This window comes from Mytilus californianus, unplaced genomic scaffold (assembly GCF_021869535.1).
Source record: "Mytilus californianus isolate M0D057914Y unplaced genomic scaffold, xbMytCali1.0.p SCAF_8, whole genome shotgun sequence".
Lineage (NCBI taxonomy): Eukaryota > Metazoa > Mollusca > Bivalvia > Mytilida > Mytilidae > Mytilus > Mytilus californianus.
The window spans coordinates 87,079,170-87,106,063 of NW_026262734.1; the positions used below are offsets into that span (position 1 = coordinate 87,079,170).

Consider the following 26,894-nt stretch of genomic DNA (forward strand, 5'->3'; position numbering starts at 1 on the left):
ATTCAAAACTCACAAGTTGAGGAGAAACTGGCAACGTTTGACGAAAAACGCAAAATTACGAACAATTCCACAAAAGAAAATTATATAGAAAATTAAACACTTAGCAACACATGTTATTCATGCTAATTAAAAATTAGGTGATAAGTCTCAGTCGTAGATGTCACAATCGGAAAGAGAAGACGCGATTGTGATGATGACAATTGGAACATATCGATTGCAAAGTTTTGTGTAAAAATAAACAATGAAATACAATAACATTAAAAGATGATTTCACCATTAATAGTAGACGTGACGTCATGAACCCAATATGAAATCTACTGACCCCATACGAATCCATTGGGGTCACCACGTGACGGCGTTAAACATAATCATAACTTCACTAATTTACCCGAGGTACGATAAGTAAATATATAATACTGGAGTAAAACATCTCCGCGAATCATGCAATTTAATTGGTAACTCTGACGAGGTATTATATCATCCCATATACCATGTGAAAAAAAACGAAGATAAGAATGGTATTTATTGCTATTTAATGTTAAAATCAGGACGCTCCGGTATAACATATTGGTTTTTTTTCGGGCTTCACATGATAGCTGGGCTCTTCTTCCCTGTCAGTGCCGTATGTCTCATCTATATGGAACGATAACTAAGAAAGCCAGCAGATAATGGTAGGTCTTTTTTGTGTATTTTCAAAATGTTGGCCTAAGAGGTCAGTGATAGGTTGTACATAAAATTTATTGTAAACCAGTCATTTTATTTTTGCTCGTTGCACCTAATTAGAGCATACATGTAGATTGATGTTTTACTTTTAGCGGCAAATATTACATGCATATTCCTGACGATAAACGTATAAAGAGCTTTGAATATACAAAGTAACCGTATTCAGGATGAAATGTCACCCTAGCCTCTGGGCCAACCATCAATTGTTCTTACCCTTTAATGCTAAATGGAGGAGAAAAAACAAATATCAATGTTATTGCCTTTGGTTTTTAACTGACCGGAGACCGAACCATGGTCATCCAAAACTCATGTTTGCAATTAATGTATTTAATATTAAATCTAAAAGATTAAATATATATAAGAAAATACTCCTGTTGAAATGATAAAATCCGTCTGTATGACTGTCTTTCCAGTAAAATACTTAGGTCTCTGTCGAATTTGCTTTAATCTCTTTCAGGGGATACATTAAATACTGACAGGGAACATGAGCACATAGCTATATTAATATCTTGAACAACATTTAATAAGAGAGAGGCGAAAGATACAAAAGGGACATCCAAACGCATACGTCGAAAATGAAATGACAACACCATGGTTAGAAAAGAAAAAGACAATCAGACAAACAACAGTACACAAAACACAACATTTAAAACTAAAGACTAAGCAACACAAACCGCACCAAAAACTAGGGGGTGATCTCAGGTGCTCCGGAAGGGTATGCAGCTCCTGCGCCACATGTGGCACCCGTCTTGTTGCTCATTTTAGTACAAACCCGGTAATAACTATATATACATAATAAAGCAAAATTAATAGGACTTTTATTTTTCAGGTAGGGATTGTTCGATTTGATAAAAATGCATATACCCCGACAGGAGATAACTACCATTCCTGTTATGAAAACCAACTCGCATTTGCAACAAAAGAAAATACGGACAAACTTAAGCAGTATGTGTTTTCAATAGAGTCAGGTGATTTTGAATCAAACTTTGCAAATGCTCTTTTTTCTGCATTCAATTACTATAATTCAACCGATGAAGATGTTCAAGTTGAAAATAGAGGTAAGTTAGTTTATTGTTTGTTTGCTTGGACTAGTAAATACATTTTAGTCTTAAACGGCTTCTTTGATCTAAACATCAACTGAAACTAAAAAGGCTACCTCATGCCAAGAGTTTACATTTCGTTTCATACATTTTAGTGATGTAATTCGTTACTGTTCTGAAATTTGGTTTGTAGTAAATCCAATAAGTGGCTTTTCAGACATTTAAGTATGTTGCTGTTTTATAGAAGTAAACACAACATGTGATGTACATATGTAGCATTCTTTTTTCATTGGTTGTTACGATAAGGTGTATTCCATTACCTGAATATAAAAGTATTATAGGGATATGTGGTATAATTGCCAATGTGACAGCTGTCCACCAAAGTTCTAATGAAGTGGATTTAAGCAATTATAGGCCTTCAACAATGAGAAAACTGCATATCGTGTAGTCGGCTGTAAAAGGCCCCGACATGTAAAATATGAAACAATTAAAAAAAGAAAACTAACAGCCTAATTTATAACAAAACAATTTACCAAAAACAAATAAAACAGACATAAACGAACGACAACCACTGAACTACAGGCTACTGACTTTGGACAAGCACATAAAGAATGTTTTAGGGTTAAACATGTTTGAAGGCTTAACCCTCCTCTATCCTGGGACAGTGGTGTAACAGGACAACATTAGAAATAACTATAAAAATCAGTATCACTTTACTCAAAAGATTGGTACCTCAGGTACAAAAAAAAAATAACATCAAAACAATAGACAACAAGCACCGAAACAAAGTGCCCACAGTTACTGAAAACTAGTTTATAGCCAATTTTAAAGTATTTGGACGCTAAGATTCATCTAATATATAAATATTGACGGTCAATATTAGAAATATTGAAAATACAACATAAAATACACAGAAAGAACATTGAGGTTCATTTCCATAATACACTATTTTCATATGTAATATATAGATTAAGGACTTTCACTCAGTTAAAACTTTATATATGGACCTGTTAGATTAATATTGTCACTCGGACTCGTCCTCGGTCGATATAATATGAACAGGTCCATATATAACGTTTTAACCTCGACTAAAGTCCATAATTGATAATTATAAACTACTAAAAAAAGCCTGAACATAGACTGGACAGATGTTTATCGACTGTAAGCGAATGGTATAAACAGTAGTTATGTATCCCAGTGCATAAGTAAAAAATTAATGTGTGAAAGATTGGTTCGATTTGTACATGTATATATTTTTATTTACTTTTCTTGAGCTTTGTTATTGTTTCTCATTTAATTATATATTTTTGTAATCCAACTCTTCAAAAAAGAATTTTATACCTCAGTTGCTATGAATAGATATAAAAACAGACACATACAGAAAAACATCCTTGTGCCTTTATTGCAACAATTTATGAAGCTGGAAATGTAGCAAGCTTTAAACAGTTAACTTAAAAGTTATTGCAAATTAAAATTTCTCAGATTTTGATAAATGTTTGTGGTGTTTATAATATAGTTAGGTCCCGTTAATTCAGTTCTAATCTTAACTCGGCTTTCTGAAACTTGTTAATTTCAAATGGTATACATTACAAAAAAATGTCTGGTGTGGCGCCTTTCATAAAAAAAGTTTTATAATAAATTAGTTTCATTTGTGTTACAAGGGAAACATCGATATGTGAATATAAAGCAAAATAAACCGTCAAAATTTTGAGGTGAATTCAGAGATGTGTTAAATACGGCAGCCTTAAATAGAAATTACATCAGAAAAACACATTGTAATTAACAATGGTACATATTTTGTTTACATAGAGTATGGTTCAGCATTAGTAAACCGCCAATATCATACATTGTGTACCACATAATGGGCGATGACCCTCCCGTTCAGATAAATACAACATAGCACCGACCAACAAAACAATTTCACAATTGCATAAATTAATCTTTTCAGAAAAAATCATTCTATTCATCAGTGATGGAATGTCCTCATCTGGGAAAAACCCGGTTCAAGTAATCAGCGATGAGAATTCAAAATATAACAACAAAATTACAATATTTACTTATCTGATTGGACAAGGTAAATTAAATGTTAATCTTTATTAATACATTTGTGTCCTCCCTACGTACAAAAATGTCACGCACATGTTATGTGATGATTGTAGAACCGTGTGGTTAAAACGGAAGCGTAGATTACGCTTTGGTAGGTAAACATACATATTACCTTAGCTGTATTTGGAAAAACTTTTAGGAATTTTTGGTCCTCAATGCTCTTCAACTTCGTACTTTATTTGGCCTTTTTATCTTTTTTTTTTATTCGAGCGTCAGTGATGAGTCTTTTGTAAACGAAACGCGCGTCTGGCGCAAATACAAAATTTCAATCCTGGTATCTATGATGAGTTTATTTGCATAAACACGCTAAAAAGATAAGATTGTCTATAGGTAAATAAAACAGGAACTAATTAATACAAAACCAAAGGACATGTTTACGCTACCACATCAAAACAAAAGGAAAACGTAAAAGCCGAAGCTGTATCCAGGTCCTTTATTTTGCGATGTTTTAATAAAAAAAAGTTCTTTCATATAATCATCACAACGAGATTCATAATTGGTTCACACTCTAAATATACATGAATCATTTTCACTTGACATTCATCAGTTTACGATTATCATTGTGTTTTTAAGGTTGATATTAATCGCATATAAATATCGTATTTCAGACTTACTTCGTAACGAGGTAATTGCCTATATACATATATTGGGCAGCTCAAATTATCCGTTTTGGTTGCACGGGATGTATAGATACGCAGCCACGTTCGATTGAAACTGGCGTTAAATTCATTTCCATGACCCAACTTTTAAAAGGGAATTTTGGAAAACAAGATATGCACCCAACACACTCGATTTGTTACTCGAATTTTCACATTTAATGCTGACCGTAACACGTTGCATAGCTAAACTGTAACCCTTCTCTGAATATGCACGACATATTTCCAATTGGACGTGAAGAAAATCGATTCACAGAAAACAGATATGTCCAGACAACGACCTTGTTTTCAATTAAAACAATTAATGTGAAACACTGCTGCCGCTTTTTGAACTTTAATTCTCATAGTGTAGTGTGATTGAAAAGATAATTCAAATTCACATATTATTGTAAGATACATTAACGTATATGGTTTGTTAATACGATGACTTTGTCTAGTTTAGAAAGTATATCTGATATTTTTTGTTTGTTCTTTTGTTTTTTTCCCCTTGGATAAAGTATACAGTTTAATAGATATAAGTCTAAATTGAAAACAACGTTCAAACCTATGATTGCGTTGAATAAAAACCGCAATTTTTATACGTGTGCATGCAAAACAAATTTCTTGGTAGAGGGGTCTAAATACAGCACAAACAACATTTTCCAAAAGACCAAAAAAGTGACAAAGTATATTTTAACAAAACGCATTTGACTAACAGGTCGAACAACGGATGTTCTTAAACTCTGCTGACTGCCATTGGCGATTGCCAAATAAACGGATATATATACAATTGAATGATTCACCGTTTTACTTTAATAGACGAAAGTGCAAAGGTACAGTTACAAAGTATGGCAAATCAGGATCTATACAATCCATCTGTTGGACCTAAACAAGTAGGTATTTAAATTTAAATTTACAAACGTTTCGGAAAATTCCTGAAACAGATGTTGTATATGTAGGACGTTAGTTCAAGCATATCACACTTTTCAATTATAAAGTAGAATCTACAAATTATTTAATGTTTTACGATGTTTATCACCGGGTTTGTACTTACATAAGCAACACGACGGGTGCCGGGTGTTGAGCAGGATCTGCCTACCCTTTTGGAGCACCTGATATCACCACCAGATTTTAGTGGGGTTCGTGTTGCTTAGTCTTTAGTGCTCTATGTTATGTTTTGTGTACTGTTGTTTGTCTTTTGTTTATTTTTCTTTTCTTTTTGCCATTTCGTTGTTGGTTTGTTTTCTACTAATGAGTTTGAATACCCCTTTGGTATTTGTTGCTTCTCTTTTAAGTGCAAATGGGAGGAAAACATATTTAAGGTAGAACTGTATTTTGTTCCTTTATTTTTTTAATATTTTTTTATACTTTAAGTATTCCTGAATAAAATATGCATTTGATGGTATTGTTATGGAATGTGTTGCAAAGTTGAAATATATACAGCAGTGCAATTTTGTTATTAGATTAAGTCCATGAGAATGATAAAATGAAAAAAAAAAAACAATTCAACGTTAAAATGACCTTCATCATTCAACAACATATCGTTATTGGTATCAATTGCATTTTTTAGATTGGACATTTTGAATATTTTGACCAAACCAACCAGCAATATCTTTCAACTAGATTGGCTACGTTTTATGAGCATTTGTCTACAGGAAGTCCAACAGGCGAATCCACATTCACTGTACCATATGTAGATCCCTTCTCAGGAGTGGGTAGGTACATGTATATTGAAATAAAAAAGGCACTTCAATATATATGTTATTGGGGGCACTCAAGAAACGAAACATAGTAATTTCGTTTCTTATTTTAGTAATAGGATCGTCAAATACATTGTACTACTTAAAGAAGAGGAATTCAATTTTGTTCCGTTTGTTATATTGGTATCTTTTTCGTGTTTATTGTCGAAATAATTAGCGTTTCTATTAAGTGTTTTTTTTAAACATTTTTCTCTACGAATAAAAGGGAAGCGTGATAACGTGAATTAAAGAGAGCAACCAAAGGATCTCAAGTAAAACATTTGCATCTGTAAAGAAAAAGAAACGAAATTGTTGAAAAAAATAAGTTGATCAGACTTTTATTTTCTGCAGGATTGATCACATCATTATGTCGCCGTGTTCATGTTTCGACTGGTTTTCATGGAGTTATGTGCACAGATGTGAAAATAAGTAAACTATTGACAGAAATAGAGTACTTCTCCGAGGACGAATTCACCTACGCATTCCTGATAGATGGTACTGGGAGAGCACTTATGCATCCTTTGTTACCAAATGCAGCTTTTGTCAAATCTACCGAAGATCCTGTTTTATTAGACATTAGTGTATTAGAAAGAGAAGAAAATTCAAAATCAGTCATTGAATCGATGAAAAGGTAGAATTGTTGTATAATTATATTTCACTCTATAAGTGGTGCTATATTCATTCCACCTTGTGCGGCCGTTCATCAAATACGTATTTCCGTCAACACTTTCTCGGGTACTACTCAATTCCCCATTTCCATTCTCAATTTTAATAGACAGAATGACATCATAATTAATCAGAAGCATGAAGGTGGTAGGTTTAAGCGATTTAGTATTTTCGGATTTGTCAGACGCCGATTTACGGTTTGCTATTATTTTAAAATGTTCATTGTGACGAATGAATTTTAATGTTGTCGTCACACTATTATAAAGTACTACAGAAGATTACGGCCTAACATTTAGTCACCAACTTAGTGATGAGTGTGGGTGCTTTCCTTATCTTTCACGACACCTACGTCTCATTTTGCCGATACTATAAGCTACACGGCGCGGGGGTTTGCTTAACAATGTGTGCATTCATTTTTATCTTCGTTAACGATTAGGTAAGGTTGATTAAAGATTATGTGATTGAATCTCCTTTGGTAGCCTGTGGAGAAGTCATATGCCTAACTGGACCTCCCCGTCTATTATTCAAACTGATATGCGCGGAATGCATAAATACGTAGCCAAGTCAAGTCGAAAACTGCCTCATGTAGGGAAAAATGCTATTCTCTTATTAGATTGCCTGCTGTTTAAACATTTCTATTTTTAATCTTATTACATAGCCATTTCCTGTTGCACCCTGAATTTACCGGTAGACCAATTTTGCAAAAATCTATTTATTTTTTTGTTGTTTCATCTTTTTTTACCCTGATTGGCATAAAATGTTTCTCTCTTGACGCGTCATAAACAACAATCTTACAAGTAAGGTCGACATGATTGGAATATTTTTCAGTCTGATCAATCTTTTGAACGTTCGACACATAGATAAATTTTGCTCGTACAACGGACATCGTAGTAAGGTAGAACATGTTGTTTGATACTCATCAATACATCACATAGAAAGGATATTTAGTGGTTATACAACAGATTTTTGTTTTTCAGAGGAGGAACTGGATCTAAATCTTTTGCAAAATTTTTCACCAAACCACGTGGGACACTGGTAAATGACGGAAGTAGTGATATCAGTCGCCAAGCACATTTCTTTTGGGGACCAGTACGTATAGTATAATATTTGTCTATATTAAGTAGTGTTATTTCACTCTAGATACCGGTTTGTAATTAATTGATTGTACAGTGTCGAGCATGCCACTACTTTGTAAGGAAGACCACAGATGCAAATTATTAGAAAAAAAAGATGAAGTACAATACATAAGTAATACAAACGTTTAAACAATCGCGCATCACATGAAAATATAAGTTAGATAACTAGGTTTGAAAAAAAATCGACACACACGATGTATTCGTGTTGAAGTGGTAATAATACGTCATCGTTTTTACTCCGAATGTTTAATTATGTAAATATAAATGTCAGGATTTTGTAATACATTGGTTGTCGTTGGGTGTTGTCTTATGTGTGCTTATTGTTTTAATATCAATAAGGCCATTGTTTTGTTCATTTGAAATGATATTAATATTTCTTCGTTTTGCGTACATTTTAAGCCTTTACAGTAAGAGTTTTTCTCAATATTGAATACCGTACGTTGAAAAACTGTTTATTACACATTTTATTTAGTCTCTTGTAAATAGTAGTTTCATTGGCAATCATTCCACATCTGGCAATGCTTAATGTTCGCATGATTCAATTTCAGATACCAAACAGCAATTTTTCCGTATGCGTTGTTCTTGTGAACGAATCTTATGCCGAAATGACAGAATCTCAGTTTCCACTCAGTGACGCAGATTTTGACAACGTTTTTATGAACCACGATCGTAGTTTGCTTACTGATTCATTTTCTAATTGTAAATTCTACAAGAGGAGGGTGACACTGGGTAGGTACCAGCTCAGTTTCAACGACACAATAATTATCCAGCATGCAATAAAAACTCATGTACACGAAACACATATCCTGGAACACAAATATAACACATCGGATATTTTTTGGCAATTTGGATGCTTACCCTTCAACAGATTCATTGGCGCAGACTGAGAATGCACAATTTGCATTACAAACATCAATAAAAATAGCTCTAGTAATAAACGATTGAAAAAAACGATGCTTATTAAGGACCCTCTGGGATTCCACGTATTTGTACAAGCAAATGTTTCAAAAGAATATGAAAAAAGCATTAGCAAAAATACCGAACTCCAAAGTTAATTAAAAATTGGGGAAATCCATAAAACATGAAAAATTAAAACCTTAAAGTATATCAACTAACGAAACGAATAGAAAACAAATGTCATATTCTCGACTTAGTACAGGCATTGTGGCAAAATGTGGATATCTCTTGATGTATTAACTGATGTATCATGTATTACTATGTATTGTTAAAAAAAAGTATATTTTTATTTCATTTTTCGAAATAGTTTTAATTTATTTTTCGAAGGCGGGTATTTCATTATTTTGATTTATGATTGTAACAACTATGGCATGCTATGTTCTATTTATCTTATAATATTTTTGTAATTAATTCCCTTTGACTCATTTACCATTTCAGATAGAAGTTGTGTCAAGTTTTCACAAGCTGCCTTTGAGAACCCTTTTCAATATTTGGACCGTGACGAGACTGCGAGGGATATTAGTAAATACAAGGATTTTCTAACAAAAACAAGCGTTACTAATCCCGGATTTCACGTAAATACAACATTTCATGTCCATATCTTATATTAAAGAAGAGACTAAGGAGCCGCTCGAAACACAAGAGTCAAGTAAAACTGAAAACGCCATGGCAAAAAAAAATATAGACAACGAAAAGACAAAACACTTTATAGAAAACTAAAGACTAAGCAACACAAAAAAAATGGATTTTAAATAATCTTAATTTATTACGAATAAATATTACGCAAAATTTGGAAAAAAAGTTCAAAACTAAGTTTACATATATTAACTCTTATTCTTTTAAGCACAGCTTAATTATTATTTTTGTCAGGTTTTATTTATTTCTGTAATTTAATGTCTTGTGTTCTTGAAATTAACATGCAATACATGGCTTAATATTATGACGATTGATGCCATCACATTAGGATATGCCAAGCCTCCTATTGTCGCTTATGATGTTTTTAAAATAGCATTACTTAATTCATCCAATATATTATTGGGACTTGTTCTAGCTTAGGTATATACTCATTTGTCATCTGGAGAAGGAGAGGAAAGGGTAAGATGGGGCTACTGTTTGTGTCTTCGAAAATAAAAAAAGAACAGTAGTACTACCAAATATCATCCGGTCAACTAATATATCGTATATGTATATAGATGTTACCAGAACGTCAGAAAACATCATTTACTTTTTTAAACTGTGTCTGGCATGTTTGCTCAAGAACTTCAAGCTACTTGGTTTTACTGCATAATTAAAACATATCCGAAGTAGTCTAATTGTGAGTTATAGCCATTTATTCGTAATGCATTTTCAATAGGGTACAAGTGGTGTTCCATATTTTATTTCTCGAAGACTAGAAAAACTAGAAAAAAATTGGTAGCAGTTCCTGTTACTAGAAATGTCAGCATTGCATCACAGCCAAACAAAATGTATTGTCATCCGGCAAAAGTTGACTTCAAATGAATTTGAAAAACAACATCTATTTTTTTAGCTAAATGAAAATGGCAAATTTTTAATGGCTCCCACTTGCAGAAATTGAATATACTTTCTATACTTTGCAAGATATGAATGTGATTTTCTGTATTTGTCAAAACTTATTGCATAAGCTTTCGATTAAAAGTAATTCCAATCCTATATCATCCAATCAGAAGCCTTACAAGATTCTATTTTGAGTACCATCCTGGGGTAAAAAAAAACCTTGCAGGAAAAAATGTAAGCATATAATTGCGTTCTTGTAACCATATGAGCCAAGACCCTACCTACAAAAATATTTTGCAATGAGATGGTTTATATAACTATATCAATTAATATTGCACACGTTTTATTTTTAATCAGATCTAAAATTATAATAGATCAAGTACATATATCATATATATTGCAAAGAATCTTTTACAAAATGAAGGAATATAGATAGATTAAAATGTTATACATAATATCAGCTGATACTAGAAGTATGCCATAATGACTTGTACACTAAAAGAAATCAATACCTAAAACATCCATAAGGCATTAAAGTCGAAACGGTAAATTAAAAAAAAAATACGGATAAACTCAAAGCCATTTTAAAAACGAGAGCACATTGCGACTACAGAAAACAAAATCAAATAAAAGTGCTAACCATACTAAAAGTCTTTAAAATTCAGATGGAATATATTTTCTACGTCAGGAGTAGATTACCTTTTGTTTCCTATTTTGACATCGGACTCGGACTTCTCTTAAACTTAGTATTACTGTGCGTACTGTTGTGCGTTTGTTTTTTCTACATTGGCTAGAGGTAAAGGGGGAGGGTTGAGATCTCAAAAAACATGTTTGACCCCGCTGCATGATTGCGCCTGTCCCAAGTCAGGAGCCTTTGGCCTTTGTTAGTCTTGTATCATTTTTAGTTTTAGTTTCTTGTGTATAATTTGGAGTTTAGTATGACGTCCATTATCACTGAACTAGTATACATATTTGTTTAGGGGCCAGCTGAAGGACGCCTCCGGATGCGGGAGTTTCTCGCTGCATTGAAGACCCATTGGTGGCCTTCGACTGCTGTCTGCTCTATGGTTGGGTTGTTGTCTCTTTGACACATTCCCCATTTCCATTCTCAATTTTACCTTAGCTGTATTTGGCAAAACTTTTAGAAATTTTTGGTCCTCAATGCTCTTCAACTTCGTACTTTATTTGGCTTTTTTAACTTTTTTTTTATTCGAGCGTCACTGAGGAGTCTTTTGTAGACGAAACGCGCGTCTGGCGCAAATACAAAATTTCAATCCTTGTATCTATGATGAGTTTATTTGTACATTACTGATAGTCATATTTTCATGATCAGAATTAATAAACAAATAAGATGGAAACTTAGCTTATGATTTATTGAAAAATAACTCGAATCTTACTTAATTTTTTTGGACCAATTTCTTACAGTCAACATTACGAGCATCTGTTTGGGCTTCGTACAAAGCTGAACAATTTTGGAAGACCCATCCGGCGACGTACGTTGCATGGCGGTACATAGCAACAAAGGCAGGACTTATCAGGGTATATCCCGGAGTTTTGTTACTAAAATCATATGACCACGAGAAGCGAGCTTGGTAAACATTATCATACGCTGTTGTGCTGTTAGTTAATAGTCAGACCCAACATAACCTTGAATTAATAATTGCATTGAATTTGTGACAGTATGCCAAATTGCAAACACACATCGTTAAAGACAAGACATGGAATTATTTAGAATTTCTCAAATTGATTATAAACTTTATTAGCTATTAATACATTTTGTTTGAAAAGCCTTATTATGAAATAGCTTGTTTTTTTTTAAAAATAAGTCGCTTGTTTCTAATACAAGTAGAAATTGATAATGCTATTTTTAAAAGTAGAACAATTCTTAATGTCCAACATTGTTTTCAAAATAAATTGAGAGCGTTAACCCATGACTTCAAAACGTCAACCATTAATTACAAGATAGTCCTTCAATGTCTCCCAAAAAAAAACCATGATATTTAATATTGTAGTTCTAGCATTATTACTTTCACACAAAGGACATTACATAAAATTTGATATCCTTCATTTGTTATGCTGTAGCATAAAATAAGATGTAATTGCTGAAAGACCCCTTCCTAAATTATTGAAATCAATTGTTTAACATTAATCACTATATCTTGATAAATATTAAAAATTCACGCAATCTGACAAACGCTCTCATGTGTGTATCGAATACAAATATAATATGGCGTGAATATCATTGCCAGGTGGCGACAGACAATGGCACACCCAGACACCATGTTTTTAACAACGCCATATGTTGACGCCTGGGGATCTGGAATAGTTCTTTCCTTTGTACATACTATACATAAAAAAGGGTGATTATAATTTATATTGTTATAAGTAAATGTTGTGCAAAACTCAAAACTAACAAAAATGCAAAATAGACTGAAAAAAAGCGTAAAATACCATGGGTACATTCAAAACTCATAAGTAAATAAGAAAACGACAGCACCATTACAAAATACAAAGGACGATATAATACCAACAAATTCTCTAACACTACATAGAAAACTAAAGACTGAGCATCACGAATCACACAAAAACATTGGGCTGGTGTCGGGTGTGCTCTGATACATTGATGGTACTCGACATAGTGTTCAATGAAAAAATAGAGGTCTTACTTTATAAACTTCCCCAGGGTTAACACTTGTTATGCATTGCGGTATATTTTCCAGCAGTATGATACAAAAATGCCAGGGAAGACTGGACCAGTGGAACCCCAATGCGCCTTTTGTGTTTTACCTGGTTTACAAAAAGCTTTAAAAGTGTTATAGATCGAGGGAAGCAAAATTCAATTTGGTTATTAAATCAGGCATGGAGTTTGGGGACTTTTGTCTTAACATCTTTACACATTGTTAAATTTTAGTATCTACCTTTAACATAAGTAAGCTAATGATACATAAAATAACAAAAACTGCATGAACCAAAGAGTTTGACAAATCATACCAACCACTTACAGCAAACTTATAACTATTTTATTACTTCATCTTGTTGATACTATCTGTCTGCATTTCTTAAGTTTGACCTATGTTGCAGTTTTTTCCTACAAAATTTATTATTTAAATCATATGTTGTTTACATTTCTACATGTAGATAGTATTTTTCTCTAATATCAGAAAAAAACATATTAATCAATTATATGCTTTTTTGAATGTTTTTAAGATGGATGTTTGGTTAGTTATTTATGGAACTGAAATTCTGGGATGTTTTTGCTTTGAATGATTATGTTAACTGTCAAATAAGTAACATTTATTTTAATTACATATTGTTTTATTTACATATTTATTTATGTTTGTAGATCTAATATAGTAACTGCTGCAGCTGGTGCAGATTTTCCATTGGAATACTTCAATTGGTTCATAACAAGTGTCTATCCATCTTGTGGCGATAACAGGTAAAACTTGAAAAACGTAATATCTAATTATATTTCCTCGTTAAGAAAAAGTCCAGAAAACGACTGAGCACATTGGTGGAAATAAAACAAAAAACTTCTGAAATCCATAAATAAAAAACACCTTCTGTGTGTTTATATTTTACATGCTTATTGTTGATGAATGTTTCCTTTTACTGCATTTGTACTCTCTTTTTGGTGACATGAATTTTAGGGTTGATGAACAATCTCTAATTACGGTTTATTTTATTTAAGTGGGTACAGATGTATTATCGTAGATGACAGTGGATTTGTAGTTATGCACCCACGACTGAAAGAGACTACTGAAGAATCTGCATTTGAGGAACCAAAACATATAACTGTAGAGGTTAGATTACCATTATAGTACTATACCTACTGAACATTGTTAAAAACTAACAAAATTTAAATATATGTATACATATGAGTTTTATGTCCGTTACCTATATATATATATAAAATGACTGAATAATAGCCAACGATAAATCTTACGGGGCGATGGATCATAAAATTATGATACATTACACTACAAAATATAATATATAACAAGTCTAAAAATCTTACTGATGAAGGATATTAGTTATCCGAAATATCTAAAATTTGTTCATGATTTAATTTTTTTTTGATGATGTTGTACCCTTTTAGACTAAATATACAATGTTCTCTGTGTTGAAGCATGGAAGTAAGGTCTTGAATGTAACTTTACAAGTTCTAAGTTTGCAATTCAAAATTTTGTGATATCAGAGTCTATGTATCTCCAATCACCAGTATCATTTTAGCTCTGTCCTATATTCTAAATATTAAATCTGTCTATAGAACAACGTAACTGGTTTTGCCATGTTCCAGCTTGCTAATGTTAGATGGATTTTGATTGCAAGGAATTAGATGTAACCACATCGTGGCGTTTGGTACTATTCCATTTAACATGTTTAAAGTTATATTTTCATTCCCATGTGTTGTCTTTTCTATTGTTGAATGCTTGACCTATTAATGGTGTGTATTAAACAACACGACCAATACAATTTGTGTTACATTTATGCTTGATGCTTGGGTAACTATGCCGAGGATCTCTGTAAGGATTAATCAACATTAACCATACTAATGCTTAATGAAGAGTATCGTTTCGTTTTATTTTTGGTTGGTTTTATCTCTATCGATTTATGAGTTTCGAAAACAGCGGTATACTACTGTTGCCTTTATTTACTTCTAAGAACTAATGCTAAGACAGACAACGATAGATTCCCAAATGATATTTCGTTTGAAAAAGGAATGATTACCGAATGTACAGAAGATAAGTAATGTGTTTAAATCTCGTTGACATCATGACAAGAAATGGAAATCCGATAGCTGCAGTACTGCAGTAAAGAAAATGAATACATCCAATTACAGGAACCTGGTATTGCTAATATACTGAAAAGAGAAGGCGTGTTAAACTCAAAAGACTGCCAAGATTATTCGACGAATAAAGATCTTTGGTCCTATAGAGTGAGTATGTTTTGGTCAAAACCTAAATACAAGTAGATATAAGAAGATGTGGTATGGGTGCCAATGAGACAACTCTCCATCCAAGTCACACTTTGTAAAAGTAAACCATCATAGGTCAAAGTACGGTCTTCAACACGGAGACTTGGCTCACACCGAACAGCAAGCTATTAAGGGCCCCAAAAATGACTAGTGTAAAACCATTCAAACGGAAAAACCAACGGACTAATCTATATAAAAAACGAGAAACACTTATGAACCGAAACAAACAAACGACAACCAAGAACCTTTATGAAGGTCTTTATGAAAAACATTTACAAGGATAAATAGAGGTACGTTTGAATAACATTTTTGAAATATATTTGGTTTTCTATTCACATAAAAATATATTATGTGCATTTGTTTTCTTTATTAGCTCACACATATACCAAGTTTACGCGTTACGTCATATTATTTCTGTTTTAATAAAGAGTGAGTTACGGTGAAGTATAACTTCAAGAAAGATAATTATAATGTATTTTGACGGAGATATTGCAACATTATAGTTAACATCAAATTGAATTTAATTTTGTATTTATCATTTCGAAAGGTGACGGTTCCTTCCGGGAAATCTAGTGGACTAAACTTCGCAGACACAGATAATACATTTGAAATACGACCTATTACTGATACCAATCTGTTCATTATTAGAAGCCGTTCAACTCCAGCTTCTTCAACATGTACTTGTGTAAGTTAACATTGAAATAAATATGATTTCTTAAAACACAAATAATGCATATAGCCATTTACAAATAAATGTCAAGTAGCCATCGTATTTCTCTGTTTAAGCAGTTTTATGTTATGATAAGATACGTTGATAAGTCTGCTAATGGAAAAATAACATTTAGATTGCAAACATATAGATAATCAAAACTATTTCATACACATTTATGTGGCGTACCTATTAATGTCGTTTAAAGTTGTTTTAGCTGAATATTTAAGTGTATAGTCATCCAAGTATGCTAGCAGTCTTTCTGATTTTTAGTTTATCTATTCTAAGTTTATGAACGCATACAATATTATAATGAAATGATACATTCTACATAATTTTTCTAATAGTAGGAAGTGGGTGTAATTTTAGCTTTTTTATTTCTTTAAAATCATAGGACGGCTCGAAGTCACCAGATGTTGTAGAGTGTAAGAACAACTGTAACTGTCTGTGTCATAGCTACATCATCTATGATGTTTGTGCCAACAAGTATAATACAGAGTAAGTATAAGTCGCAGTAACTTACTTTTCGAACGCTTATTCAATCTTGATGGTGTAATGTGTTTTGAAGTCATGGAAGTTTGTTATAAAGAGAAAGCTAGCAATATGACAATAACATTGTGTGAATTGAAGAGAAACCAATACAACGTCGAATAAAACACATGAAAAAAAAACAATAGTCTACAAAACAGTACAGAGAAAACTGAAGACAGAGCAACTAGAATACAGCGAAAACCGAAAAAATCTGAAAGGAACGCTATTACAACGATTTTATTCAAAATGGATACATAAAAAACAGTCAAGTGTTATTCATCATGTCAAGTTATAAAAGACCCGAATAGTTTTATCTGCATATAAAACTGACTGTATAAGATTTCTCACCAACACCAATGTCCTTGAAAGATTTATAAAGTTATAACAATCAATGAATACTTATCATGCTTATGATATATTCCATTTCATGATATACACATGAACATACGATGTATCACCTATGCGCAAGGAAGGATTAGCAAAAAGTATGTTACCTTTATTGAATGGTTATTTTAGAATTGATTTCATGGTGCAGCTATTTACTGATGTTTTTCATGTCATATTTGCTCAATTCTTTTTTAAAGATTGTAATCGCAGAAATATATATATATATATATATGTATTTTTTGTACGTTTAGATCTGCTACTTTACCATGCAGTGCGAGACTCCCTGATACATCAGGAGTTAGTGAACCTGACGTAACAGATGGACTGAAAGCATGCAATGTTCCGACATGTCATCTCAAATCAACAAACCAGTAGGTTGACTTATGTTTTATTACTGACTAACGACATGAAAAACGTTACGATTTACGTTTTTTTACCTATTTCCTGGTGTTAATATAATCTCTGTTCCAACTTGTGACATTTTAATATCTTAAATGACGCTACGTATGAATATTCACATTATACGGGGTTCTTCAATAAGGCTATTATCCTGAGGCAAAGAAAAACCCAACAGATCCAGTACTTTATGAGAGAAAAACATTATAATAACTGTATAATGCATGCTTTCAAATGTCGTACTTTACAATATAAAGACAACCCATTCACATACCAAAAACTAATCAAAGATACAGACACTCTACCGATCGCACTAAAATGGCCTATTGTTATCGAAGTAAGCCAAAGTCTTATTTACAATGTGTACCTATATTCTGGTCTTTTCAGTAATTAAGTGGGATCCATGGTACTGAATCTTTTATTGTATGTGTGCTATTTTAGGGATTGTTTTAGCGAGTCAGAATGTAGCTGGTGTGAGTACACGGACATTGGTGAACAGATAGAAACACCATGTTGTAGACTAAAGGAGGAATGCACATTCGGTAAAACAAAGTCTACAAAAAGAGATACTTGTGGTATGTTTTAACAAATACATAGATAGATAGATGACATACTCTAAAATCAGTAGTCGGGGTTATCTAAGTTTTTTTTCAAAACTTTTTTACTAATTATAAAAAAGAAGATGTGGTATGATTGCCAATGAGACAATTCTTCACAAGAGACCAAATGAAACAGAACTTAATATCTATCATCTTCAACAATGAGCAAAGCCCATACCGCATAGTCAGCTGTAAAAGGCCCCGAAATGACAAATATAAATAAAAATCAGACGAGAAAACTATCGGCCTAATTTATGTACAAAATAAAATGAACGAAAAACAAACATGTTACACAGCAACAAACGACAACTAAAAAACAGGCTTCTGACTTGGGACAGGAACATACATACAGAATGTGGCGGATTTAAACATGTTAGCGGGATGCCAACCATCTCCCTAATCTGGGACAGTGGTATAACAGTACAACATAAGAACGAACTATACAAATCAGTTGAAAAAGACTTAACTCATCAGATGGATGCAATTAGAAATACATCTAACAAAAACACAGAGTTGACGTGGCCGGGTACTTGTACATTCCAGCAACAAAAAAACACTAAGTACAGATCTGAGCTCAAGCGTACTCGCAGTATCTGACAGCTAAACCAATATTGACTTCTGTGTGTTTGTGTTCTTATTTATATGTTTCGGAGTTTAGTTTGACGTCCATTTTCACTGAACTAATACACATTTTTTTTTAGAGGCCAGCTAAACCCGCCTCCGGGTGCGGGATTTTCTCGCTGTGTTGATGACCCATTGGTGGCCTTGGGCTGTTTAATGCTCTTTGGTATGGTTGTTGTGTCTTTGGCACATTCCCCATTTCCATTCTCAATTTTAATTTCCGTTATTTTTATCTGCTTTTCAACAATAAATATTGTAATAACTTAAATTCGAGGTAAAATCACAACTCAGAGTGTCGACGAAAACACATATAAGTCAAGTTAACCATAGCTCAATTGGACAACAATTTAACAATATAATTTTCTTAAATTGATCAAATATGGTTTTATTTATGTATCATCTTTTCTGATAATATTTGGTTACACAGTTGAACATTTTTAAATTCCGTCTTTTTGATAAAGAGTCTAAGCGGTTTATACTTGATTTTCATATCCACTTCATATGTGCCTGTTTAATGCTAGTTATATTAATTCATTTTCATGTTGAATTGCTGTCCCTTCTTGCTGCTGATTACTGTCAGGTGTCCCGAACTGATGTCCATAGAGGCGTTTCTCTCATAGGATGTTGTTTGGTTTTTTTCAGGGATCTCGAAGTTAATGATCATCAAAAATTCCAAACTGATATTGTAGATTTTACATCGGTATATGCAATGGTATTTTTATATACTTGACATCATATCGAAATCAAATAAAGATTTCTATTAGATATTTTAAAATATTCAATTTATATTTCTAAGAACACAACTGAATTCATATGTTATGTCTCAACTCAGAAAAAAAATGTTTTATTAACGAATCAGCGGCTTCATGTATGCGTTTTCTTAAATATGTTTCACTGTGAAGGCGTTACAACTGTTTATGCTTGTCAAAAAGTACGGCTTTTCTCGGGTATCAGTTTTCTTCCCAGTTTTTCGATAAATCATGTTTCATACTATGAAGTTGTAGCATCTCAGGCATACGATTTTATTATTGAAATCTAATAACTACGGTTATACATGTATGTGGTTGTGCAATAATTACCTTATTGCATTTTGCATTTCGATATATATTATATTTAACGAAAGATTTTCATTGTATATCATTTATTTTTTTTAGCACCGGTGACTACAACAACAGCAACAACCAAAGCACCACCAATCACCGAATCTAGTAAAATGGCAGCAATAGTTGGTGGATCTATAGCTGCTGGAATATTAATCGTTCTTCTTGTATATGGAATAAGAAGATACTGTCAATATTATCAGAAAACCCATGACAATGTCGACCCATATTTAAATGCTATTCCTGATAACCCAAATGAGCTTCATCAATTTTCAGAGAAGGATGAATTCAGTGGTAAAGATCGATATCCGCCTCCTTATCAGCGGGGACATAATCCAAACTTTTATGTTGATAATACGGGATTTACTGCTGAAAATGCTATATGATCTAAAAATCAAACAGATAATGCAAACTTTCGAATCTATTAGTAAAGATGTATGTACACTCAAAAATTCCATGATAGTTCTATACCATAACAAAATGTATTATATTCATTATGTCATACACAGATATGTAATTTTACTAAAGTCTCTTTTATTTCAAATATATCATTTGTATTCTCTGTATATGTACATGTACACTATTGTCGATATTACTCTTAATGCCAGCATTAGCTATTCGTATGCATAACTTTTCTTTTTAAATGTCACTTGCCTCATGACAGCGCTAAGTATATCTTCATTTGCACATTTAAAAACGTGGAATGTTGAGGTAAATTGATTGGTCAGCTCGAGCTTATTTGCACTATTCTCAATTTCGTCAATTTTTTAGAATGAAATTTAAATCATTTGTATCTGATTGTAAAACTTTTATATCAATGCATGTCTGTAGATATGGATCAAAATAGTAATTTTTATTACTCTAGTAAGAAGAATGATATCATAACAAAAACTCCAATATATATTATCAACATAGTATACTGTTTTTATTAAATGGACGCATACATTTTATATGAAGCGACGAAACCCAAATGATCACTTACATGTAGGACATCGAACAACTTTGACGATATTTCAATGCTAGATCATTACAACACTAAACCATTATCAAAATAAAACGGGAACGACATTACATTGATGTTTCCATAATCTATTGTATAAATGTACCATGCATTTTGTGATTATTTTTTTGCTTTGCATTTCAAAATACGCTCAAGTTATAACTTCTCTATCAATAAGGATAAACTTCAGTACTTAGATCCAAAATATGTGTGTTCTAACATGTCTAAACAATATTCTTAATTTTCATTTAAAAAGGTTGAACTTGTAAATGGACATGTTTTTAACTTTGCATGCCCGTCCCCATCATTTCCAGAAATTCAATTACGATCTACATATCTGAGATGTTTCTCTTACAGTATGTTAATCTTTAGTGTGTAGCGGGCTTATATTTCCCCTTCATTCATCCCATTTCCGTTACACACCTGCATGTAATAAATGGCTACTACATAACAATTATCAATGTATAGTACTGTGTTTAAATCTCCTTATGATCATTTCAATTTTATATCCATGTACTCTTTGTCCACCGCATTTTGTATCTGTACGAGACGTCAGGCTATCTTCGCCGTGTGTTGGTAGTTGGTGATTGTCTCTGTTTATGAGTATGTTGTTTCTTGTCGAGGAGTAGGTTGTTGGTGGTCGATCTATTATACTGTCCAATATTTTTGTTAATTCTTATTTTACTTTTTTTGTATTACTTATTTATGCTAACAATGTTTATTGAAAACAATAATTTACTCTATCTATTTATGTATGTCTTTTGTGGTGTTTTTATCTACTAAGAGTTGTTGTTACATTTACATAACATTCTTTCCATTTATTATTAGATAAGTTGTGATAATATATAAATCACAGTTTTTTACAAAATAAAAAGTATAAATGTCTCCTTTTTTACACTTCTGGGACTTTATGGTGGTACTGTTATAGCAAAATAAAAGAAGGACACACACTGTTGAGAATAATTGTTTTGAAATTATCAATGACGGTAAAACATACTTATAAAGTATCTAAAGTATTCAGTTTCTCGAATTCAGTTGTCTTCTGAAAATGCCTGTAAAAAGTTATGAATATGGCAGTTGTTTTTCATTTTTTCGGTTGATTGATAGCGTTTGATTTTGACAGTTTTTATGGACTTTCCCTTTTTGAGTTCGATATTTTTGTTATACTTTTGTACTGTCCATTTTTTTTTTTATTCTTGTTTTACATTTTTTGTATTACTTATTTATGTTAACAATGTTTATTAAAAACAATATTTTAATCTTTCTATCTAAGGGAGATAATCGAACTTACTAATGCTTCCCTAACTAATAGTATTGCCGGGTAGATGTACCCTGTTGTGAGTTCATTCGTTGTTCTTAATCTGTTTTTTATTAATTTTTCTCACTTTGTTTAAAAGGAAAGTAATAATTTTTCCGTCAAATTTTAGTCATCAATCATCAATTTACAATTTATACTAATATTACCTGCTCAATGTATTTTTTTTTTTTTTTTTTTTTGTGTATTTGTATATTTGGGATAATGTATGAATTATAAATGTATTCTTAATTTTATGATTTAATAATTTTTCGTCATGTTTTAATTAATAAGCGATTGACATTTAAAATGTACATCCTGTTTGATATGTATTCAACTTTAATTGTTAGATATTGCTTTAAAAAGTTTACTTTCATAAAAAGTTTAGAAAAAAATGATATTTTCAAACAGCCTAAATATTTTCCATCCAAGTAAGGCACCGACGATTCGTGGATCTTTTAGGGGGATTGGGTAGTTTTTGTATATGCATTGATTGGCAACGTTCATTAAGGGATGATAATTATCGACCCTCAAATTCCACGAATTATAATATCACTAATAAAAGTAAACATCTTAGTCGTAATTTTTAGCTCACCTGGCCTGAAGGGCCAAGTGAGCATTTCTCATCACTTGGCGTCTGTCGTCCGTCGTCGTCGTCTGTTAACTTTTACAAAAATATTCTCTTTTGAAACTACTGGGCCAAATATCTAGTTACAAAATGTGTCCGATGACCCGGCTGCCAACCGAGATGGCCGACATGGCTAAAAATAGAACATAGGGGTGAAATGCAAGTTTTGTCTATTATTTTGAAAAACGTTATAAATAGAGAAAATCTGACAGGGCAGAAATGTTCAGAATGTTGAGCTCTACCAATTGTCTATATACGTCAAAACTGTCAGACGACTTCCTATAGGAGTTATTGCCCTTAAACATGTTAAAGACAAATTTTACCATTTTTCTATTTTTCATTTTTTGACTATTATCTTGAAAACTATAATAAATAGAAGGAATCTTTAAATACAAAAATGAACAGCAAGACAAGTTCTACAATTAAGGCTTATGGTCGAAATCATCACTCGATTCCTTATAAGAGTTATTGGCCTTTGAGGATTATTACCAATTTTTTTGCCATTTTGCCTTATATCTTAAAAATTATAATAGATAGATAGAAATTTGAATAAGCAAAAATGATCAGCAAGACAAGATCTCAACTTAAAACGGTATGGAAGAAATCGACCGACGATTCCTTTTTGGAGTTATTGCCCATTAAAGACGATTTTTGCCATGTTTTTGCGTTACTTGTGTCTTTTTTGTTGTTGGATGTATAGATATGCTGCCCAGTCCGGTCTGTGTTTTTGTTATATGTTTTCTGCTTTGTATCGATCTGATGAGTTAATATAAATAAGAAGATGTGGTATGAGTGCCAATGAGACAACTCTCCATCCAAGTCACAATGTATAAAAAGTTAACAATTATATGTCAAAATACGGCCTTCCACACGGAGCCTTGGCTCACACCGAACAGACCTTTTCAACTAAATTTTAAAGTTGGTTTTTATTTTGTACTGTTACACCACAGTCCCAGGTCAGGGGGGAGGGGTTTGGCGCCATTGGATAGTTGTCTCATTGGCAATCATACCACATCTCCTGATTTTTATCTAATGAAAAGATATGTAAAAATATCTGCAAATGCAAATCAACAAGCTGTAGTGAATAATAACAGTAATGATGTCGAAATGTCTTCATAAGTTTGCACTCTTACGCTGAAAATATATTTTTGATTATTGTTTTGCTAAAGTTTGCTAGTTTTTTTTTTTTGTTTTTTTTTTGTCCAGCTTACCTTCAGTTGCATCTTTTAAATTGCAAATAATTGTTGATTTGATATTACTACGTTTGATTAAAAGGATAAAATATGGTCGTACTCTTTCAACAGAAAAAAGAAAAGAAAAACGACATACTGAAATATATAAATACAAAAAAGCAAGTATAAAAACCACGTGTTAATAAAAATTAATTAAAAAAGAAGTGGTGATATGATTGTCAATTAGACAACTATTTAACAGAGACCATATGACATGGACACCGTGTTTTAGGCTATCATTAATCACAAGACATGATGTAAAACAATTAAACTAAAAGGCGACATGTTGTCCTGGTGTCAGATTTTTGAATAACCGAATGTTGCCTGATCTGTGATTTTTACCTGTCCTTTCCTATTCCCGATTGTGAGTGTGGTTTTGTATGGCTGTTGTTGCATGCATAGCAGAAGACACTTACCCTGTCCACGCATCTTGTCTCGCTCCTTTCGCCGTACATGCGATTCTCGCAGTTTTTATACAATTACTAAGATTTTGTATGATTAACAAACTATTCACTAATTACCAAATGACGTAGATGTAAGCAATCATAAAGCACTGTACTCAATAATGAGCAAAACCCAAACCGTTTGGTAAACTATAACAGGCTCCAAAATGTCAAAATGTATAACAATTCAAACGAAAAATCCAAATGTTTGAGTATGATCAAAATAATTTACAAAAACAATTATGACAGACATGCAGCGACCAACGACAACACCTTAAAGGCTTCTACTTGGGACTGGCACATAAAAATGTTCCGTGCCGATGATAAACATAATAGCGGACTCTGGAATTTCCTCTAGCCTGTGACAGTAATAACAGCACAACATCAAACGAAATTTTAAAATCAGTTAAAAAAGGCTCGGCTCATCAGATAGACACAAATAAAAAACAACAAACACAAGGACCAGTGTTTGATATTGACGTTTGATTACCCTAGATAATTTAAAGTAGATCACGGGCAAGTAAAAGCTGCAGTGTACTTGTGCGATATAAAGTTGGAAACATGTAAAATAAAGATTCTAGCCTCACTTTATCCAGAAATCGTCATTTTAATCAACCCTGACAATATCGTCAAATTCACTGATTTTTTTAGTAATACCCTTGTTTTTTTCCTTTCTAACTATAGCGAATTTAAAATTATTGGCCAATCCAATCTTATTTATCTTTAACTACCTTAAAATATTAATCATATTTTCGTACATAGAACAGGTGCTTTGGTTGTTGACGCACATTTGAATTGACCAATTAAATGCATATATATATATATATATATATATATATATTTATCAAAATAGAATCATGTGTCGACCCCAAACTCGAGATGAACATATGGCAGCATACACTTGGTAAACTTGTTTTTGTATTTCAGAGAAATCAAAAACTAAACATGATGAAATAATTATGTGTTCAAAATTGCAGTTTATATTGCATCGATATTTCTTAAGCAAGTATATACAATTTGGACAAGTGGTTTCGAGGAAAATGGCAGGGTCATTTCCCTGAGGGTTTCTTATCGTCGAGTTGCAAGTTGCGAGTTGAAAAGGCCGAGTTGTGAGTTGCAAAAGTCGAGTTACGTGTTAAGAAATTCGAGTTGCGAATTACGAAGGTCGAATTGCGAGTTACGAAGGTCGAGTTGCGAGTTACAATAATATTATGTTTCTCTAATTTCTTAAGAATTATATATATATAAACGGTCGTATATATAAACGGCCGGGTCGTCTGATTTTTGAAATAGAATTTTCAGGTTTACTTCGTTTTTAATAAACAAAGCATATATGTACCCGAACTTAGTTATACGCTACATGAGGAAGTGTCCCGGTATTTAGATTACAGGATTTGAAAGAGTTATGTGATACATATTTATAAGAGTCTATATGTTGCAAAGTCACGCACGCTTAAATTTCTTTCATGAGAGCGACATTGTTCATTTTCTAAAATAAAACAGGATATACTGTAGATATAAGACAAAATGTATACCATACTGAACAAATCAAGCATAAGAAAATAAATCATGTAGACAAATTAAATATACTTGCAAATTATCGACATCTCACAGAATATAGCATGCACTGCGTTAGGCCTAAAGTAAATACTTATCAAATGTACCAGGCTTATAATATTTTCTACGCCAGACGCGCGTTTCGTCTATACAAGACTCATCAGTGACGCTTGATTAAAGGATATTCATTAGCATACCAAGTGCTAACTCTTCGTCTTTCGCAAAGATTTAGGGTATATAGGCACAATTGTACATTTAACTTAGGAAAATATCTCATGAGTTAGTCAGAAATGTGATATGCTATGTGCTTTATGTGATAAATTAAATAATTTTGAACTTTGTTAACTTTGTGATTCAACCCCAAGCAGAGAGTGTATATATATACCAAATAGTTAATAATCGAGTTGTTCAATGTATGTATATCTGAATACTACAACGCAAAAATAAGCATGCTATATATGTCTTTCTATGGCATTATGGTAAATTCCTGGCATAGGAGATCATAATATGGATTTTTTTTTTAATTTGGAAAGTCTTTATTTTACAATAAGCTATACCGCTGTTACAAAAAATAAAGGAACAGTTTTAAGGAATGTTAGTGCGTGTGTTTTTACGGTATGAGCACGGAAGCCTTGTCTGTCACAAGTTTACCTTTTTTACCTGCATGCAGCCTTGATACAAATGTTATAGTTTCAGATATCAGCTGGATATTGTACATTTTTCTAAATAAAAATGTGCTTCCTTTTCATTTTAATATCATGCCTGTCACGAGATCACCCGAAAAAAGTTAAACCCGGGTAAGTATGGCATCAAGTTGTATTTTTCAAATAACTAACAACTCTTTAAAACTGCACTTTTTTCATATTGATGTAAAATGTTTTGACGTTTTATACAGACAATTC

General features: G+C 32.4%; 2 protein-coding genes across 16 annotated transcripts in view; both read left to right on the forward strand.

The window, feature by feature from the left end:
• Nucleotides 1–22,708, forward strand: part of LOC127710508 (VWFA and cache domain-containing protein 1-like) — a 40,379-nt gene extending 17,671 nt beyond the window's left edge. For all 4 annotated transcript variants that reach the window (XM_052216428.1, XM_052216427.1, XM_052216430.1 and 1 more), the window contains exons 7-24: nucleotides 1,553–1,781; nucleotides 3,712–3,837; nucleotides 5,324–5,397; nucleotides 6,075–6,219; nucleotides 6,595–6,874; nucleotides 7,887–7,998; nucleotides 8,594–8,774; nucleotides 9,441–9,577; nucleotides 11,943–12,109; nucleotides 12,767–12,877; nucleotides 13,861–13,956; nucleotides 14,209–14,320; nucleotides 15,361–15,456; nucleotides 16,043–16,180; nucleotides 16,599–16,702; nucleotides 17,374–17,493; nucleotides 17,960–18,093; nucleotides 19,893–22,708. In XM_052216428.1, coding sequence (XP_052072388.1) covers nucleotides 1,553–1,781; nucleotides 3,712–3,837; nucleotides 5,324–5,397; nucleotides 6,075–6,219; nucleotides 6,595–6,874; nucleotides 7,887–7,998; nucleotides 8,594–8,774; nucleotides 9,441–9,577; nucleotides 11,943–12,109; nucleotides 12,767–12,877; nucleotides 13,861–13,956; nucleotides 14,209–14,320; nucleotides 15,361–15,456; nucleotides 16,043–16,180; nucleotides 16,599–16,702; nucleotides 17,374–17,493; nucleotides 17,960–18,093; nucleotides 19,893–20,224 — 2,694 coding nt within the window. In that variant the 3' untranslated portion in view covers nucleotides 20,225–22,708. The remainder of the gene's footprint in view (nucleotides 1–1,552; nucleotides 1,782–3,711; nucleotides 3,838–5,323; nucleotides 5,398–6,074; nucleotides 6,220–6,594; nucleotides 6,875–7,886; nucleotides 7,999–8,593; nucleotides 8,775–9,440; nucleotides 9,578–11,942; nucleotides 12,110–12,766; nucleotides 12,878–13,860; nucleotides 13,957–14,208; nucleotides 14,321–15,360; nucleotides 15,457–16,042; nucleotides 16,181–16,598; nucleotides 16,703–17,373; nucleotides 17,494–17,959; nucleotides 18,094–19,892) is intronic.
• LOC127710506 (VWFA and cache domain-containing protein 1-like) overlaps nucleotides 1–26,894 on the forward strand; it is a 154,110-nt gene that overhangs the window by 71,170 nt on the left and 56,046 nt on the right. The gene's annotated exons all lie outside the window — the stretch shown is intronic.